Here is a 19,087-nt window from a genome sequence, read left to right as displayed (position 1 = left end):
AACACACTGAAATGTATCCAACAGCATTTTTGCCCTCTTTGCGTAAGCATCTTTTCCAACTCCTTTTGTGACTATGGTCTTTACCAAATCAAACATTTCAGATTTTGAGTGCTCTTTGTCGAGATAATGACAGAATGATCCGTTGTCACAGAATGCAGAGCAAAGGCACTGGAAAAAGGAATCAAAGGCACAGGTATTATTTACACTTACAAGCATTTAGTCAACCATGATGGGCTTATTAGCCTGGTAGTTGCCATTTTTCAAGACATGAATTTTTGTATTTTTTCTTTTCAGGTTTATGTCTGCATGGAACCACTCAGAGCAAGGGGTCAGGTAGGACAGTCGCTTTTTTGGAGGAACACAGAGACCTTTCCAGTTTTCAACAGGGTCTTCCTCCACTAATTGTTGCCTAACTTCTGTGTCCTGCTCACTGTGGGCACTTTTTGTCTTCTGATTCTTTGTCTCAATGTGCTCTGTCTTCACCGGTGCAGATGAAATCCTCATGTTTCCCTCAAGAAACTCAAGGTGGCGTATGACAAAACGGTCAAGTCGGATGGGGAGGCTTTCATGTTTGAAAAGGCCATGTTTTATGTTTTTAAATTCAGCCTCAACATTTGCAGAGCTTGCTGTGTTGTGTACGCTTTTGAAGTGTGGAACCATCACAGCTGTCCAAAGGGGTAGGTAGCATGCCATTCTTATCATATTTGGGACAAGCTCTGGAAGGAAATGAAGATTGTCTCTGTCACCATGATGTGCGGCAATCATCTTACTTTCTTCACAGATTTCTGTAACCCATGTTTTCAGATCTGTGGGGAGTGTCTCCTCGACTCCCGTCACCTCTGTTGAATGGTCATCTTCAGTGACACATGGCAAGACTCCCTCTGCAAATCGTCTCTTTAATTGTGCTTTGCATGTTTCCGAGGCAACAGGTAAACCTTTGTCATCGTTTCCTTCTGATTCACTGAAGGCAACAACTGCAATGGAATGAATGAGCTCTCTTGCATCTTCCAGTGTATCAGACTGTAAAAGTTGTGCCATGGCTCGTAGATAGAATTCTCTAACTCTGTTTCCTCTTTGTCTTAGGCATTCCCACCGGCTAATGAGCTTGATGCAGTGTGCAACATCTACTCTGATGAAGCAAGGTGGTAGCTTTGAGTCTTCGGGTTTCCTTGCCAGCACTCCAAAGCACTGATTGATGTATGTTTTCAGGTCTGGGTAAGGAGTGAAGGTTTTAACCAGTGCTCCAAGCAAAGCCAAGGAGAAATCACAGACCGCCTCTTTGGGCACAGCAGCACCTGCTCGTTGCCATTCCGTAAGCCAGTTGGCAATAGAATTGATGGTGTGGCTCTCTGATAGCATTTGCACTACTGGAATATGATCTCCCTGTGAACACAAAACTCCTTGATACAGGAAGACATGTCCAGAATTGCCACAGGGTCTTCTCAGTCTTTTCACAACTGTACCTGTTGCATCAAAACTCACAAATGAGCCAGAGTACTTGGATTTCATTTGATACACTTGCATCTGAGATGGGGTCCAATAATGGCAAAAAAACCTGTCAAGGCCTATGTCATGAATGCTTCCGTTGTGGGGTACACTGTATTTTAGTAGATGCAATGACATGATTGGGTCTTTGTCTCCAAGTTCTTTGTCACCCATCTCTTGTTTGGCTTTTCTTAATGTTGCCAGATTTGGCAGGTGGCTAGGCTCTGGGTCACCAACATCCATCATTTTGTAAGCCTCAGCTGCTCGCCATACATGTGCTGGTTTTCGGCCTTCCCAGAGTTCTTTAGAGACACGTGTTCTCAGATCCCCTGATAACTTCCGTTTTGCTTTGCCAGTATGGAGACTTTCATCAACATTACGGATTATGCATTGAAGCACAACTGGTTCATTGTCCACTGGCATGTTCTCTGCTGTTATAGACAATTGTGCGTCACACTCGGTGCAGTTCCCAATTATGTCTATGTAGTGAGATGCATTATTTGGATACATTTTTGCCCTTCTGAATCTAAGAGTGGATGAGGTCTTGATTTTTTTCCATATCTCTTCATACAAGACGTGTGTCCATGCACCACGTTTCAGGATGGTGTATTCTCTTTTGTCATTGTAATCAACCTTTTCAGGCCAGATTTCCACCCATCTCTGATGAGAGAGACTGATCTCAAATGTAATGTCGTAGCATTGACTTTTGTCTGCCTTTGACACTGCTGAATGAAAATCTGCTGAGCTTTCTTGTGAGTTGTCACTGTTTGGACCTTGATCTTGGGTATCTGTGTCGATTTTGCTTAGCTCAAGGATTTGCCATATATTGTGCCTATTTGTCTTCACAATAGTATAAAGGTTCTTTGGTGAAACTTTGTTATTTAGTTGTTTGCTTAAATCTGCCCACACCTTTTCTGTGGGAACTGCTATGTTTGTTCCTGTAATAATCTGTTCCTTTGCAGCACTGATGACTTTGATGATGTCATCACGTCCACAGGCTGGTTTCCTAGGCATCTGATCAAAACAGGAATTATGTTTAATGTAGTTTTTAATAAAGTAGTTGGGCCAAATTAACTACCTCGTGTGTGTGTGTGTGTATATATATATATATATTACTGTGGTTTGAATAAGCATGTAACCTGTTGGTAACAAGTATGTATGTGTATATATGTATATATATATATATATATATATATATATATATATATATATATATGAAGAGTTCAGATGCAAAAGCCTCTAAGTGCCATTTGAAATGTTCTCCTAGAATGATCATTTTTATCAAGATTGTATATTTAAGTTCTGTAATTTAACTTAAATGACAATTAATAGGCAATCTTCATTGCAATTTAAGTGAAATTACTGAACTTAAATATACAGGCTTGATAAAAATGATCATTCTAGAAGAAAAGTTCAAATGGCACATAGAGGCTTTTGCATCTGAACTCTTCATATATATATATATATATATATATATATATAGGGAGTGACTTAGTCGCCATTCACTTAAACTGTATCTTTTTTTTCAAAATCAGTTCAAGTTAATGATGGCTGAAATAAAAACATATGGGCTATGCAATTTATATGTATATAGTCCAATTGTTCTGAGGTCATTCAATTAGATTTACCTTAGAACATCTTGTCATCCATCCTATATTGGTCGTGTTTGGATATTGCAACTTTTTTTATAACTAGAGAATCCATCATTCGGTGGCTTTAAAGAACATACAGAATTTTCAATGTTTCAGTAAAAATCTCATCTCAAAGTCATTGTTTTCTGTTACTCTTTAAATCCAATCACATGGATCACCTAGTCAATGAGTTCAGAAAAAGATTTACTTATAATCCTTTGGTGAATTAAATCAACTAAATCATTACAAAAGAGCATGAAAAGACAACACATTCTCCAGTTATATGAAAAGTAGCTGATAACTGAATAACTGAACTTGGCCAGTACAGGATGGGTGACAATCTTTTCTGTGAATTTGTTAGATTTTAGTCTGTTCACATTTGTAAAGTTAATTATATGACTTCACAGAGGATTAAATGGAACAGATGCCACTTGTATATTGCTTTTTGTAATTTCCTCTGCATAACATCAAGCTTTTTGCCATGAAATGTGCATTGCTGTACATATCTTAACTAATAACTTAATGTATTTTATGGCATGGCATAAGAATCTAGGTCTACTCTTATTAATATGACAAATGGAGGATCATTTGGACATGATACATGATAGCTGATGGCCCAAAATTAATAAAAGGTTTCACATCTTTGACATGTCTGTCAATTTCTTATTTGTTCAAATTATCCTGTAAATTTTATTGACCAGCACTGATTATTTTAGTACTTTTTTAGTATTTTATCTCAGAGCACATGCTTACCTTTTTCACAGCCAGATGCCTTTTCCTGTTTTGTTTTCCCATGCAGTGCTTAGGGTAAACAAATGTTTTTAAGGGGGCAGAAAGACTTGTGTCTGTAATGAAATGTCTGTAAACTGAAGCCTTTAGTATTCAGAAAACTTAAGACAGTACACAACTTTTTTTATTAATTTTTATTTTTTTTATTGGACAAAATTACAGCATCAGTCACACGTAGGCTTGAGCCAGGGTATTGGGCTACATTAATATTTCATAGTGCATTGGAGATTTTATAAAGACCAAATGTCAATATCTAGCACAAATCTAGACCAAAACATTTCCGTATCTAAAGAGGAAGAAAGGAACAATGACATTAGCCGCGGCCCTGTGCGAGCACAAACGCACCAGACAGGTTTGTAGACGAGATGGAGAGCGCGGCTTGCTTTCGTGACGTCACTCATCAGTACTCCTCCAAAGATTTTGGGATGTCTGAAGAATTGTATAATTTATTATGGTTCTTTCTACGGCACAAAACAGCACAAATCGAGCACAAACAAAAGGCACCGTTTTGGGGCGATTTAGACGAGGTGGGGTGGAGAGTGACGTCACTGTCCCGAATCCAATGTTTTATTTCTAAGGAGGGGAAAAATACACAATGTTCATCGTAACGGCACAAACCGGCACAAATTGAGCACAAACAAACGTCACAGTTTTGCAACGATTTAGAACAAATGGGGTGGAGAGTTATGTAACTGCTTAAAAAGTTTTTTTTTTTTTAAATATGTTTAAGAGGGGATCGTAGTTGCAATGTTTCTTTCAATGGCACAAACCGGCACAAATCGAGCACAAACAAACGACACCGGTTTGGTGCGATTTAGACGAGGTGGGGTGGAGAGTGACGTCACTGCCCCGAATTATATTTGATATTTCTAAAGGAGGGGATATAGATACCATGTTAATTTTAACGGCACAAATCAGCACAAACCAAGCACAAACGAAAGACACATTTTGTGTGCGATTCAGAAGAAATGGGGTGGAGAATGACGTCACAGCTCCCGAATTAAATTTGCTATATCTGCGAAAGGGAAATGGATACAATGTTTGTTTTAACGGCACAAACCAGCACAAACAGAGCACAAACGAATGACACCGGTTTGGAGCGATTTGAACGATATGGGGTGGAGAGTGACGTAACACAACCAAAAAAATAATCATCAATATCTCAAACTCCAAACCAGCACAAATGTTCGTTTTTACGGCACAAATCAGCACAAATACAGCACAAACCATTGGCATAGTTTTGGAGATTATTTCGTTTTATGGGGTGCCAACTTCACGGAGGTGATGCACCTGTGTATCCTCGCTTATGACTCCTCAGGAAGCCTCCTATCTCCTCGATCCTCGACTCCTCACGGTGCAATTAGAGAATTGAGATGTCCTCCAAGATGGCTGAGCTCGATCGGTTTCCGGGTCATAGGAGGGAGGACGGAGGAGCGAGGAGACGAGGAGGGATATTGAGAAGCACCCTGTATGTTTACATGCGTGTGAGCGGCCAACATGGCCGCCACGCCAGTAATGACGTCACGACGCCCAAGCCCTATAGGAAAATTCAACTGCAGTAGCCACTATTCAACCTGAAGAGGGCAGCACACAAGTGTTTACAGCATTGTAGAATTAAAACACTTTATATGTTAAATGTTAAAAGTTAATTAAAAAATATAAAATTTCCACTTATTTCAAATTAAATTCATGATTTTTATTGTTATATTATGACGGGATTTGATTTCAGAGGAAGGGTTCCGACTCAAATAAGTGGATAAATTACTTCAGAAATACATTTTTCAAATTAAATTAATGTTTTTTGTTTTTTTTTATGAGAGAGGATAAATTATTGTAAAACAAAAGTAAATAATAGTTGCCAGAGTTTTTACATGTACCTTTCTCTGCCTTCTCTTCAGCATGGCAACTCCGACTCAGACTCCATCTCCATTTCTGCGGTGCAAGTGTATTGCAACTAAAATTAATCACCGAACCCTGAGCTATAAAAAGGGACCAAAAATTGAAATAGCCAGATTCAAAACTGAATGTTTGAGTGCATTGACCGATGGCTCACAAACATACTTAAATAAAAAAGAGGGATTTACCCCAGAATTTGAGGAGGGGGTTAGCTATGTCCTCCAAAAATACACCCTGTCCAATACATATGGGCAGATTTATTTGTTTGTTGGCCCTGGCACATTGAAATTTAAAACGGTCCCAATGGACATCCCAGAGGAGGCAAGTGATCAAGCCAAACTTGCCCTGTGTCCTGCTTCACCAATGGTGAGTGGTGAAGAGGAGGACATTTATTCACGGGGTGGATACCTCAGCCTCAAGGGGAAGATCATAGAAGTGAGTACATTTTCTATCTGTCTAATACATTTTGCAGTATATAATATAATTGACTAACTTGACATCATTACGTCCTCATCATTCAGTTACCTTAAGTTATTAAGTTGCCTAAAACAGGAAATTGTAAAAAAAAAAAAATTGTAAATAAATAACAGTGATAAAGTGATAATCACCGTGTTCTGCAATACCTGTGCCAAATTCAATTATATTGTTAATTTTGTATGTGAGCTGAATAGTCTCAAAAACATACTAAATCAATTACAACACTGTATTATATTAATTTTGAAATAGTTTGTGCACCTAATGGGTGGTTCAAAGTTGTCAAAATGTTGTCAAAGTTGTGAAAGTCAACATAAATTAAAAGGACAAACCAGTCGAGTAAGACTGTTGACACCATACACCCTCAGATTTTCACCATATATTTCCATCTGACTGACTTTATCTGTCACTATGGCACTGTGATTTAAAGGGTTAGTTGACCCAAAAATGAAAATTCTGTCAGTATTTACTCACCGTCATGTTGTTGCAAACCTCTATGTGTTTATTTGTTCTGCTGAACACAAAGGAAGATATTTGGAAGAATGTTTTAATCAAATCCCGTTGACTACCATAGTAGGAAAAAATACATACTATGGTAGTCTGTGATTAAAACATTCTTCCAAATATCTTCCTTTGTGTTCAGCAGAACAAATAAACACATAGAGGTTTGGAACAACTTGAGGGTGAGTAAACGATGATAGAATTTTTATTTTTGGGTGAACTATCCCTTTAAACACATGTTCAGGAAACCTCAACACTAAAAACTTTGGATTGTTCCCATATTTGGAAAACAAATCATGTAAATCATATAATTAAAATAGAAATTCAATGTTGAGGAACTCCAGGAATTTAACTGAGAAACAGAACTGTATTATACTCACTTATGATTTTCTCACTTTAATATTTCCAGTTGCGTGGCGTGAGGATGACCAGGACAAATGTCCCCATTCTGGACATGCGGCTCCAGTCTGGAGGCAAGTCATTTGACGTGTCGCTGTGGAGAGACGAGGCGCTGACGGACCTCTGCGTGGGTGACGAGGTGGTGCTCACACACCTTCGCCCCTGCATTTTTAAGAATGGCCAGGGGAAATTCCACTCCTCAGCCTACACGTCTGTACAGGTACATAATGCACAACTGCTGCCATAGTTTACACTGAAAAAGAGGAAACGTTTTTGGAGATGTAAACCTACATTTCAATTAATAAATATCACATGAACAAAAGCAACAAAAGCAAACTGTTCAGAATATCAGCATGACTGTATCTGATAATAGGCTAGAATTGCAAGTGTGTTTTCTAATACAACAGGTCAATAAACAAGGATTTAATATACAGAAAAGCAAAATTGTACAAAAAGAAATGCTTACATTGAGGTGTTTTTAGTACTAATACACTGACATTTCCCACATTGATTTCTTTCCACAGATACCTGAGGCCCAGGTTGAGGAAACGGAGGCAGAAATCATTGGTGTCACTGACGTAAACGAGACCTGCCACTTCCTCAGCAGTAAATCGGAAGTGTTCATTGTACCATCCACAGTCTTTTCTGGCAACCCAGACGACCTAATTAAAAGATTACCTATGAAACTTGTGCTGAAGCACCTTAATAGACGGGTCTTGCAGATCCGCGAGAGGGAGAGCTCAGAATAGCCTGGAGAATAGCCTGCTCCCTCAACCATTTTTCTACATTTATTTAAAGTGTTTGTGTTCTGGGGAAAATGATTTAATTGTTATTGTTTAGTTTAGTTTAGTTTATTGTTCTGTAGTTTGTTCGAAAATAAAATATAATTTCACGTTTCAAAGTGTTGTCTTGTCTATCATCCGTATATTTTTGACAATAATACATACCCTCTAATTACCTGCAGAATAGTAACACTGTTTTGCTTACCTGTTGTGATACAATATAATGAGTGAGAAATTCGTGGACCTTTGTCACCCATTTGAATGCAACACTGTGGGAGAATTGAAACAAAAAAGTTAAAATCTTATAACAAGTGTGAAATTACACAAATATAATGCAAAATACATTAATTGAGATCTATCAACAAAGTCATACATTTGTCATACATGTAACAGAATGTAGTCCCTGTCAAATATTAATCCTATCCTGATTGTAAAAAAGTGAAGCTTGCACTTTTAATCACATCGTGATCCAGTGTTTCCCGACTCAGGACAACATAGGTATGAAATTAAAATCCCCTCAGGTTCCCTCAAGAGTCGTAGAATCGGGTTTTTTCAATTTAGGAGTAAAATTACATACATGTTTAATAAAACTGCATAAATTCCACAGACCCATACCAAAATCACGAGTTTTAAAAGCACCGGTTGATTCTCAATGACTCACTCAATAAAAGTGAATTGCTGCCACCTAGTGGCGGTTTTAAAATAACATTTAAATTTTAAGTTAAATTTGAAATTATTTCAAAAGTAAAGTATTAAACATTTCATGTTTAAATCGAAGCATGAAAAAAGTCCTTTACTTATTAAGGCATTACTCATTCCGTGTGAGCTGCATTAAATAATGCTATTTCAGATGCTGTAACTGTTTTTCCTTAGCATTGCACATTTTAATTTCTACACTTATTTCTTCCGCTCTATTGTGTCTTTTTATTGTAATTCAATTTATTGTCGTTTCTTCGTAACTTCATAAAACAAATCATGAATTTAATTCAGAAAATAAAAATTTTCTTTCAGAGCCCATCTCAGACCAAATCCTGTATTTGTTTTAATTAATTAATTAAATGTAAGAATTCACACATCTCGCAGACAGCATTCCCCAAAAGATTGAAGCTATTTTCAAAACAACGTTTTAACTTGTAAGTGAAAAGCATCATTCATTATTGTCGAACATTGTTCGTGATAAAATTATTAAAAGTCATTACAATCATATAGTAAACGTTTTTTGTGTGTCGCACAGTCAAGAACCGTTTATGAAGTAGTTAATTGCTTTTATGCATAAGAAAATCAAGACATTATTATTTTAGTAGCATGAAAAACAAAATTATAAATCAAAATCTTTCTTACATCGTATCTGCACTTTTCCCCGACCGAATTCGCAATCTGACTGAGGTGTTGAACGAGGAACTGTTCATCGGTAACTAATCTATACTCATAGACATATACACTAGACCTCACCTTGGATACGGCAGTTCATTGGAACGAATGCGTCAATAGAGCCGCCATCTTGAAACAGGGGAGCCCCTCCACTTTAATGCATCAGCGTCAATGTAGTAGACACAGGTCTAACGAAAATAAAATCATCACAAATCATCATGAATGCGATTTTTCTTGTTTTTTGGTTTGTTCCAACGGTCAGACATGTATTTATCATTGATTCCAGAAAGAAATTTTTTTTTTAAATTTTTTTACATTTTTTGTAAAACATTCTTCCTAGTTCAGATTTCATCCGTGAACTTCATACGCTGCACAAAAGTCCGCCACCATCAATGAATTCGAAGTAAAGGCAGAGATAGCAGCGTTACCTAGCTACTTCCTATGACAAGACCCCTGTTCCAAGATGGCGGCGGTTTTGACGCATGCTTAGAACCCCCAGTTGAGGTCTAGTGTATATGTCTATGATCTATAGACCATTTCACAAGATGTAAACAACACTGGTCCAGAAGCACTTCCTGTTTCAGTTTGTAACTGTTTTCTTTATTTCACATGTAAAGAAAACATCTTAAAGATGTTTGTTTAACTTTTTGATTCAGTTTTAAATGTTCTGTTGGTTGTATTTTATCCCAGCTTTTATGTAGTGTTAAAAAACTGAAACAGGAAGTGCTTCTGGACCAGTGTTGTTTACATCTTGTGAAATGGTCTATACTAACCTGATTGGTTATTGCATTATGAGCTCAGTAGAGACTTCTGTGATTGGTGGTAATGCTAAACGCTGAAAAAAGTAATCGTGCATGTCACGTGAGCATCTTTAACTGTAATGACGCAACACTTTTTTTCTTCACATTTCACCTCAATAGTGCAGAGTCATGATAGATTAATTTTGATTGTGTTGTAGATATTGTTTAACCATGTCCAATATGCCGTTTTGTCCATTTTAGAGGGAGCAATTGTGTCTCAAAATGTAGCAACTTAATTTCCTCATTACCTTCACCTGGTTACTGTGACAACGCGCGTCCATCCATTCCTCACATAAGCCGTGTAATTTCCTTATTATTACTAGTTGTTGCTAGACCTTATTATGCACCAGAGAAACATGGGCGCCGTCTTCTTTAGAATATTGTCTTTGAACTTCCGTTTTTGCGGTCGCTCTGTATATTTCTATGGCAACGTTGTCAAGGAGTAATTAGCTGGTGAAGTCGATTTACTTATTGTAGAGTTAACAAAAGTTATCATGAGCATTGTAATGTTTATCATTGTAAAGTAGATGTCTTAACAAATGTCGACCCGGATTTTTTTTTTATGAGCAGTTCATTCATACCTATGTATGCAAGAGGAAGTCAAAAGACAGATTAGCGCTGAAAAGGGGCGGGGCTACATAAGGTCTATTAAAAGTTAAAATGAACATTTTAAAATATCACTGATAAAATAAAATCTATCTATCTATCTATCTATCTATCTATCTATCTATCTATCTATCTATCTATCTATCTATCTATCTATCTCTTTCTAACTCTATCTATCTATCTATCTATCTAACGTTAAACTTAATTTAAACTTTAGACTAATTTAAACTTCAAACTACTTTAAACTTCTTCAAACTACTTTAAACTTCTTCAAACTTTCTGTTCCAAACTTTCACAAGCCAACTTAAAAACTGTTGTGTTTATATTAGTGACAATGAGCATTAATCAAGATCAGCTAAACGTAGTTGTATGTCCCCTCCTATCTATTATGGAAGATCAAGTTAAGTTTGAGGGCAAACATGAAACAACAGACGCTGACATCGTAGCTGGCCGATTCAGTATTCATATATAGGGCGCACACTGGATTATAAGGCGCATAAGACACTGCAGAGTCAAAGGTTTGACTGGGTTTGCGTTATGCATCCACTAGATGTGATAAACTAAAGGCTAAAGGGAATGTAGCGAGTGCGCGGCGCCGGAGGTGAGGCGTTTATTTAGTAGGCGTGAGCGCGCTGGGGCGGGGATGTAACTTACATTCGCAGCCTGACTCATCATGTGAGTATTCAATGTGCGGCGGCTCGCTGACAGCTACAGCTGGAGACGAGCCGGTTACTGTGAACGGGGAGCGCTTTATGAACATTCGGTGACGCACGAGCAGCGCCGGGAGTGTCTGTTAAGAGTGAGCGCTCATGATCGGGCACGTGATTTACACACATAACCTGATTTATACGAGGTTGAACTGGCCGTGTGACAAAGCGGACATAAGATGGACATGAGCGCGAGTTCGTTGGTGAATTTAATAACGCGGAGCGATGTTAACGAGCGCCTCCGGTGACTGCTGACTGACTTGTTGCACGCCGGTCTGTTGTTGTGGGGACATTTCCACGCCCCGAAACGTGACACTGAACGAAACGAACTGTAATTGGTTGTTTGACATGTCGGTCAAACGGCCTTATGGGCGGGCCTTGGCCAAAGAAAGCTGCTATGAATTCCAGACCTTCAGCCGTCAGTCTGAAGGTCTGGCTACGCGAGACTAACTTAGCCCTAACGCAACGTAACCATTGGGCTATTATTCTGCAGACACAAGTGCTGAGGATGGCATGTGGAGATGAGGTGGAGCATACACACCTCAAGGTGTTTGACTGGGACAATGGAAACGGGAAGCTGAATTCCTCTAATTACACCACTGTGACGGTACACAATGCAAAACACATGCTTCTCTAGAACTGGGGATGCACGATATTAAGATTTTTGCAACAATTTCAACAAATTTTGGCCACCATGCGATTATACATCTCTCTTTATTATTTATATTAATTTACAAGTGTTTTGTTTGAGTCAGACCATTAAGTCAAATCCGACTATAGATATAATATTGTCCATCCCCATCCATAACATGTCTCACAAACTCCCACCCCATTAGAAATCTAAAATCTGTGCATAGTGTAAGTCTAACATGTAGTTAACCTATTCTTGTAATTGTAGCATTAACCGTTCTCATTGCTGGTTACATGGTTGCTGTAATTTAACTACAGCAATATGTGATCTGTAAGATGTAATTGAGGTGTCATTGTGGCGGGATGAAGCCCTCGTCGGCATGAAGATGGGGGTTCAGATTGAGGCCACACACCTAAAGGCCAGTGTCTGGCCCAATGGGAGGGCGAAGATGAATTTGACCTCTTATACCTCAGTCAAGGTACATTAGTCCCCATAGACTACAATGCAAAGATGATGTAAAGATTCCACATTTCACTTTATAAGTCTCTGAGAGGGCAATGAAGACAGTCGAGGTTAGCCTAGAAATCTAGATGCACACTGGCGGCAGCAAAAATTATTTTGCAGCAAAGTAGGGTGACCACCTGCTAATAAGCCCAAGGGGGGACAAGGGGTATGTTTCTGAGGGACAATGTGGGACACTGCTTGGCGCGGCGGTGCCCCCATCCCACGGGAAGACTCTGATAGTGGTTTACCCCTATCTAGAATTGTTACTATTGCCTTACTGTTTGTACATGAATAATTGTAAAAAAAAAAAAGCACATACCTTAGCACATACATTAATAATGCCCTATTCCCTAAACATCTGTAATTGCTGATATATTCTCATGCATAGGCCAACCAATGTGTATTTTTTTTTTCTAAATAAAATGAATATTTTGAACATTCAATGAATTGACAGATGCACTTCCACTTACGATTTACTTTAGCTATTTAATTTGATTTATTTTTCATTACAATTAATTCACTTTAAATAAATAAAAATATAAAATTATAGGATTAACAGGAATTATAGTTCCTCAACACCACAGGAACAGTTTTAAAAAAAGTCGGAAAAAAGTCTAAACTCACAACTCCAGAGGTTCACGGAACGACAAGGTGTGCTGTCATGACAACAATGAAAAAGTTGACATCAACCTAGTCAGCAGGTCACGTGGGAGTGGCAACCAGTCGGGATATGTCTATGGTCTTGGGGAAGTTCTCACTTTCTGAACTAGTTCAAAGTTTAGTTCACACATTTTAAAATGAACTAGTTCAGTTCAAAGTTTGCACAGAAATGTAAGATTGTTCCCATCTTCACCGACCTCGTTATAAAATCCGTTTAAATTATCATATGACGCCTTTATCGACGGCGGCCGCGGTGCGACACTGGTGGCTTGTGTTGCCAGATTGGGTGTTTTTTTTCGCTACATATTAAGCCCTGTTTACGTTGAGGTTTAGCTGGGCTTTCGCCTGGAAGGCTCTATAGAAATCTGGCACCCCATTGAACGAAGTTAAACTGAGAGAACGTGCGTTCACAGACACCAGAATGAACGAGAGTAATCAGGACAGGCAGTAAAACAATACGTTCAGTTCACCCACAATATGAACGAGTTCATGAACGTGAACGAGTTCAGGCACAACGTTTAGCTGCCTGGGTCTCGAGGATATAGACTGACCGACTTTTTTTTTTTTTTTTTTTTGAGCAAGCATTGATTATGCGTGACACGGTCTCAATTTGCGGGACGCATGAATTGGGCTTCAAACGCTGTGCGCGCACGCGCTACGCGGGACGGGTGGTCACCCTACAGCAAAGTGTGGTCTAGCAACTCCCCATAGACATTTTAGCTGGAAAACCCCAACTCTGGTAGGGTCAATCACATCGTGTATAGAGTCGGCGGGCGGGCTTAACATAGTGATGACAGAGTTGGGACGATCACAGTAAGCTCGGACATATTTGGTTTTAAGTAGAGTTGAGCCGGATACTCGGCTGAAACGAGTATCCGGTACGGATAAAGCACTTTTGTCGAGTACAAATATTATACGAGTAATACGAGTCAATATCTGTGCTCGGATAAAAAAAAAAAAAAAAAAAGAAAGTAATGTTGAAATTAGGGCTGAGCGATATATCAATAAAGAATATATATTTTAAATGTGATATGTAATTAGAGTTTGCGCTGCACGCCTTGCTCCAAGCAAGCTGCTTAGTGCTGACCCAGAGCTCTCTGCACTGCTCCCCGCGCCCCAGTCACTCCTTTTCCACTTTGCGTGCTTGATTAAAGCATGTTATGTTATAACATGAAATAAAGTCTTTCACCTCAGCAAAACGGACTTTGTCCTGTCAGCCGTTATACTGTAACGTTAGTCGTAGCGCACACTCAATTGCACGCGCAAATGCGGCGGCGCGCGCTGGATCGCCTCACTGTATATAAAGTGCAAAAGAAACAACGAGCATGCAACACTGTTACGTTGTAAATAACACGAAATAAAAACAAAGCAGGTATGATTTTAATTCTATTCACCAGGAGCAGTTTCAATGTTTCATTAACAGTAGGCTATTGTCTATTCACCAAGGTAACTGTCATGTCTATATTAACCCCTTAATGCCCCTATTTTTCTTTGTGTTATTTTTTATAGTTTTTAAATGAATGTAATGGCTCATACCAACGTTGTATTGACAAAATAAATAAACCAATTAATAAATCACAATTACAATTCCAAGGGAATAATCTGCAATTAAGATTTTTGTCATAATCATGCAGCCCTAAGGTGAAGAAACCTGTTAATTATTTATTCATTTGATTTTGCAAATGTTCATGTTTCAATAAAACTGCTTGTGACATGTCATATTTGGCTTTGACTGAACATTTGCTCTCACTTTGCAGAAAAAATATCGGGATATATTTTGTATATTGAAATTCAGCCTAAATATATTGGGATATGACTATTGGTCCATATCACCCAGCCCTAGTTGAGATGAAAACTCTTGTTCGTTACATTTTACTTCATATTTGCAGCCACTTGTGTTGTATTCATTGTTGCAAAACTTGTTCTGTAGTTCGTTTGTTATCGTGATCAAAACCATTGATCTGAAGCTCAATGCTGATGCTGTCATGTAAATAGTTTTCTTATCAGCAATAAATATAACAATTTCTGATCAACCCATATCAATTGCATGCTTAAAATAACATACCGGTTAAAGCCCCGCCCATTTCAAGACTACCCGACCCACTTCCGGGTTTAGGCCCCGCCCAGTCCGAGTACAGATACAGATACAGATAATTCATATGGTTATACAGATACAGATACAGATACAGATAATGCTGTACTCGCTCATCCCTAGTTTTAAGTCGTTCATCCTCGGATGCGGCCGGCACCACGCACGCTCTACAAAAAAGCTGTGGCGAAACGATCAAATTGTCATTTTTGCCGCACTCGTGCTGTAGCGTCTAATATAAAGGCTTTGCGCGCTCTGATCAGTAAGGTGCACGGACCTCTCCCGAATCATTTCCTGCACTCCGAAGCACCACTACTCCACCTCCGTTTCCCCCGTAAGCTGATATTAGCATTTAAACATTCTATATGATATATTTTTTTTTTTTATGACACACTGTCTCTTTCTCTCTCACACATATGTAGGCTAATTATAACATAATATGTAGGTCTGTCGGCGTTACGCACCGTTTCAATATATTGGTATTAATTGCATTTTCGGAGAATTTTTATTTTACGTTTTCGCTGCAAATGTCGAAATTAATCCAGTCAATTTGTTGATTACAACCATTGATTAAAATAAAATACAATTTTAAAAAAAACAAAATTCTTTAAAAAAACATAATAAGTCAGAATTATGTCGGACCCACTCCAGATGTTTTCCGATATATGGTGATCAAGCACTGATGGACTGCTCCTTGACCCATCAGTGCTTGAGTCACCATATATCGGAAAACAAAACGTTTTAAACATCAATAAAACATCTCTTGTTAACTAGCAGAGCATTCGTTTAGTTTGTTTAAATAAGAGATCTATCGCTCAAAAGTTTTGTTTCTGAAATCAAGTAGAGCGCTCGGGGGGAGGGGTGGCGGCTGGGGGAGGGTGGTGGTCTGACATATAATCAATTTTTGCTTGCTGTTCTCCATACTTGCATCCATTATAAGAACACCTAACCAAGTCTAGTCATCATGGTATGTGTTTTAAATTATATAGACGACCTATGGTTGTTCCTATTTAATGCTATAATGATCAGGATAGTGCAGCAACACTAACATAAGGTGCGTTCCATTCGACCGTAAGTGGACTGCGAAGTGGACTTCACAGGGTATTTCTTCATCTTAAGTGAGATTCCAATTCGAAGGGAACGAACATGTTCAGTTCGAAGGGCACTGCAAACGGCATAGGGAATAAGGGAACATCGATACGTCACTTCACAGGAAGTCAGTGAAGTCCACTTCAACTGATATACCGTGTTCAGGGAGTAGGGAGCAGTGAACACTGCGTAGGGACCCTGTCGAATGGAACGCACCTATAGTTAAACAGTGTGACAGATAAGCTACTTTGCAGTAGCCTACAGTATGAATAAATACAAGAAATATTTTCACAATAAAGATAATTTAATTATAATTGAATACAAAGCTATATTTATTTAAATGCAAGATATAGAGTAATAATTAATTAAACGTAATTTATAAATTTATCATATTCATTAGGCATCTTTAGGCCTTTATTTTGAAAAAGCAATAAACATGAAAAATCATGAATTGGGCTCTATGCACGGCGGTATTTCCGGTGAAGATGTAAGGATGCCGATCGATCGTGGAGTCCAATGCAATACCGAGAATTTATATTGAATTTTATACTCCATGGTTATACTAATGAAACGTTAGTCACAAAAACATATAAAACAGACACCCCTCGTTGTGTTTATGCTTCTTTTTAAAATTATATTAAATAAACACATAACTATATATAATATTACATCTAAACGTATGTACATTTCGTTTCAAAGACGGGAGGACAGTAAATTTTGAAGACTCTGCCATAATCCCATTTTACTCGGTTCTCCTCCGCTTTAATCTACACAACCGGAAATGGACGAGCATCCTTGCGTCAAATGCGGAACTTATGCGTGCATATTGCCCATTCGAAAGCTCAGTTTGTTTTCATACCAAGAGTTAAAAAATAACAATTCAATTTAATTTTAAAAAAAGTCTAAATATATATATATATATATATAAACAAAAAAAATATGCATTCTCGATTTGTGATGCGGCTGCCAGCTGTAACACGCATATATGCTCGTTTTATGCGTTTATTAGAGGTTGAATTCAAACCAAATACTGCCCAACCACTCATCCTACTTCTGAATAGGATTTCTACTTCATAAATTGTATACAAATTATGGAAATACTTGGTTCCGATCACTCAAAGCATAGATGAACATAGAGGCGCCCTTATATGGTCAGTAAGGAAGTTAGGAAGCTGTTCATCCAACACATTCTCACACCCCAACTCGTCACATATGGACGCTTGGGCAGGACCCCTTGGCGTCATTTATTGACGCACTGGGTATACCTTTGTCATCATTTTTCAACGTGAAGGGTAGTCCGATAGACTTCTATAGATCTCTCAACCGGAGCCTGTAGCGTTGAAATTTGACGTCTTGGGTAAGCTCACCGCAATGGTCTGCTGCGAATGGGTCGAGAGTCGAGACTGCAATAAAAATGAATAGGCTACAATAAATGATCTATGCCAGGGCTAGTATAGTGGTGGTGATCCAACTGTTTCTACATGTTTAAAAACCCTCACAATCTGATTTCAAAGTGCCCTCTCCGCAAAGGTTTAGCGGGTTCATGTGCAACCGCATTCATCGGTGAGTTTAACAACGCTCATTGTGTTGTACAACCATTCATCGGTGAGTTTAACAACACTCAACTGCAGGTAAAGCGGCATTCAGAGGGGAGTTTAACCAAATCAACGCTAAACTGCATGTAGAACGGCATTTAACGGTGAGTTTAACAACGCTCCACGGCGTGTGCAAGTAAGCAGTTTAAGCGTTTTCTTGTCGAAGGTTAACGTTACTGGCATCCATGATGTACACGTGCTTTAGAGCATGCAGGATAACGTATTTTTATCGGAGTTTTGTTTATGTTAATAAATATAAATATAATGTTTATATAAATATTATAATGTTTTTTAATTTAAATTTGTATTTTTTTTAAATCATCTAAATTAATAACGCTGACGTCACTGTATGGGGAGATCCCGAGGTTCATTGCGATTTTCCACTCGGTAAGTAGAAGAGTTAATTAATAGAGATGGATATTCTTAAATTTACACATCAAAAACTCTTGAATTAGGACAAGAAGTTGTGTTTAGAACCTTAAGATGTGTAAGGTGGCAATTTATTTTGACAGTAAATGATGGAAAGAGACAATATGAAAATATAGCTTGATGCTGCACCAAATGTGCAGGCCAGCAAAGTTAATTGAATTAAAGTTTTTGTCAAATTTTGTTGCATATAATCCTATGAAATGATCATGTAAGGTAATACTAGTGGAGATTTTAAGGTTTTCAGTATTACATTAGCACACAACTGTTATTCAACATTATAAATGTTCAGATGAAGAACGGTGTTGCCAGATTGGTTTGTTTTACAGCCTATTTGTTTAAAATCCACGCAAAATTATATAATTAACACTCAAACAAATGTATAATAAATAATATAAATTAATTTTTATGCCCTTTTTATCACACTTAGTGCGACCTAAAACCAACCAATTGGCTGGAAAACTATCCAATCTGGCAAATAGAAGAATACTGTTGTAAAATTAAGGTGTTCAATTCTGATTTGCTTTTTTCTCTCTCATCAGGTCCTTCAATTTTGCCTGCTCTTTATCCCACACGACACATACACACACAGAAACACACACAATAAAGGCACTTTTAAGAGCCACGTCTGTCTGTTTCTTTCTCTCTCTCT

General features: G+C 38.2%; 1 protein-coding gene and 2 long non-coding RNA genes across 3 annotated transcripts in view; 2 read left to right on the top strand and 1 right to left on the bottom strand.

Moving 5' to 3' along the window:
• LOC148997375 (uncharacterized) overlaps positions 1 to 19,087 on the bottom strand; it is a 497,974-nt gene that overhangs the window by 440,087 nt on the left and 38,800 nt on the right. The gene's annotated exons all lie outside the window — the stretch shown is intronic.
• Positions 376 to 1,222, top strand: LOC148997380 (uncharacterized). Its single transcript, XR_016147194.1, has 3 exons — positions 376 to 677; positions 805 to 929; positions 1,084 to 1,222. It is a non-coding gene; the product is annotated as an uncharacterized LOC148997380 (long non-coding RNA).
• Positions 6,100 to 8,067, top strand: LOC148997379 (uncharacterized). Its single transcript, XM_089122464.1, has 3 exons — positions 6,100 to 6,236; positions 7,186 to 7,395; positions 7,700 to 8,067. Exons 1-3 carry the CDS (start codon positions 6,105 to 6,107, stop codon positions 7,922 to 7,924), a joined length of 567 nt encoding a protein of 188 aa, XP_088978590.1. The 5' UTR covers positions 6,100 to 6,104; the 3' UTR covers positions 7,925 to 8,067.

Source organism: Pimephales promelas, chromosome 2 (genome assembly GCF_988280905.1).
Source record: "Pimephales promelas chromosome 2, fPimPro1.hap1.1, whole genome shotgun sequence".
NCBI classification, from domain to species: Eukaryota; Metazoa; Chordata; class Actinopteri; order Cypriniformes; family Leuciscidae; genus Pimephales; species Pimephales promelas.
The sequence above is the reverse complement of the archived record's forward strand: the minus strand, read 5'-3'. Positions and strand labels throughout refer to the sequence as shown.

Coding starts and splice junctions, on each gene's coding strand:
- LOC148997379 (XM_089122464.1), top strand. CDS start 6,105: ATGGACATCCCAGAGGAGGCAAGTGATCAAGCCAAACTTGCCCTGTGT. Junction 6,237..7,185: donor TCAAGGGGAAGATCATAGAA/GTGAGTACATTT, acceptor TAATATTTCCAG/TTGCGTGGCGTGAGGATGAC. Junction 7,396..7,699: donor CAGCCTACACGTCTGTACAG/GTACATAATGCA, acceptor TTCTTTCCACAG/ATACCTGAGGCCCAGGTTGA.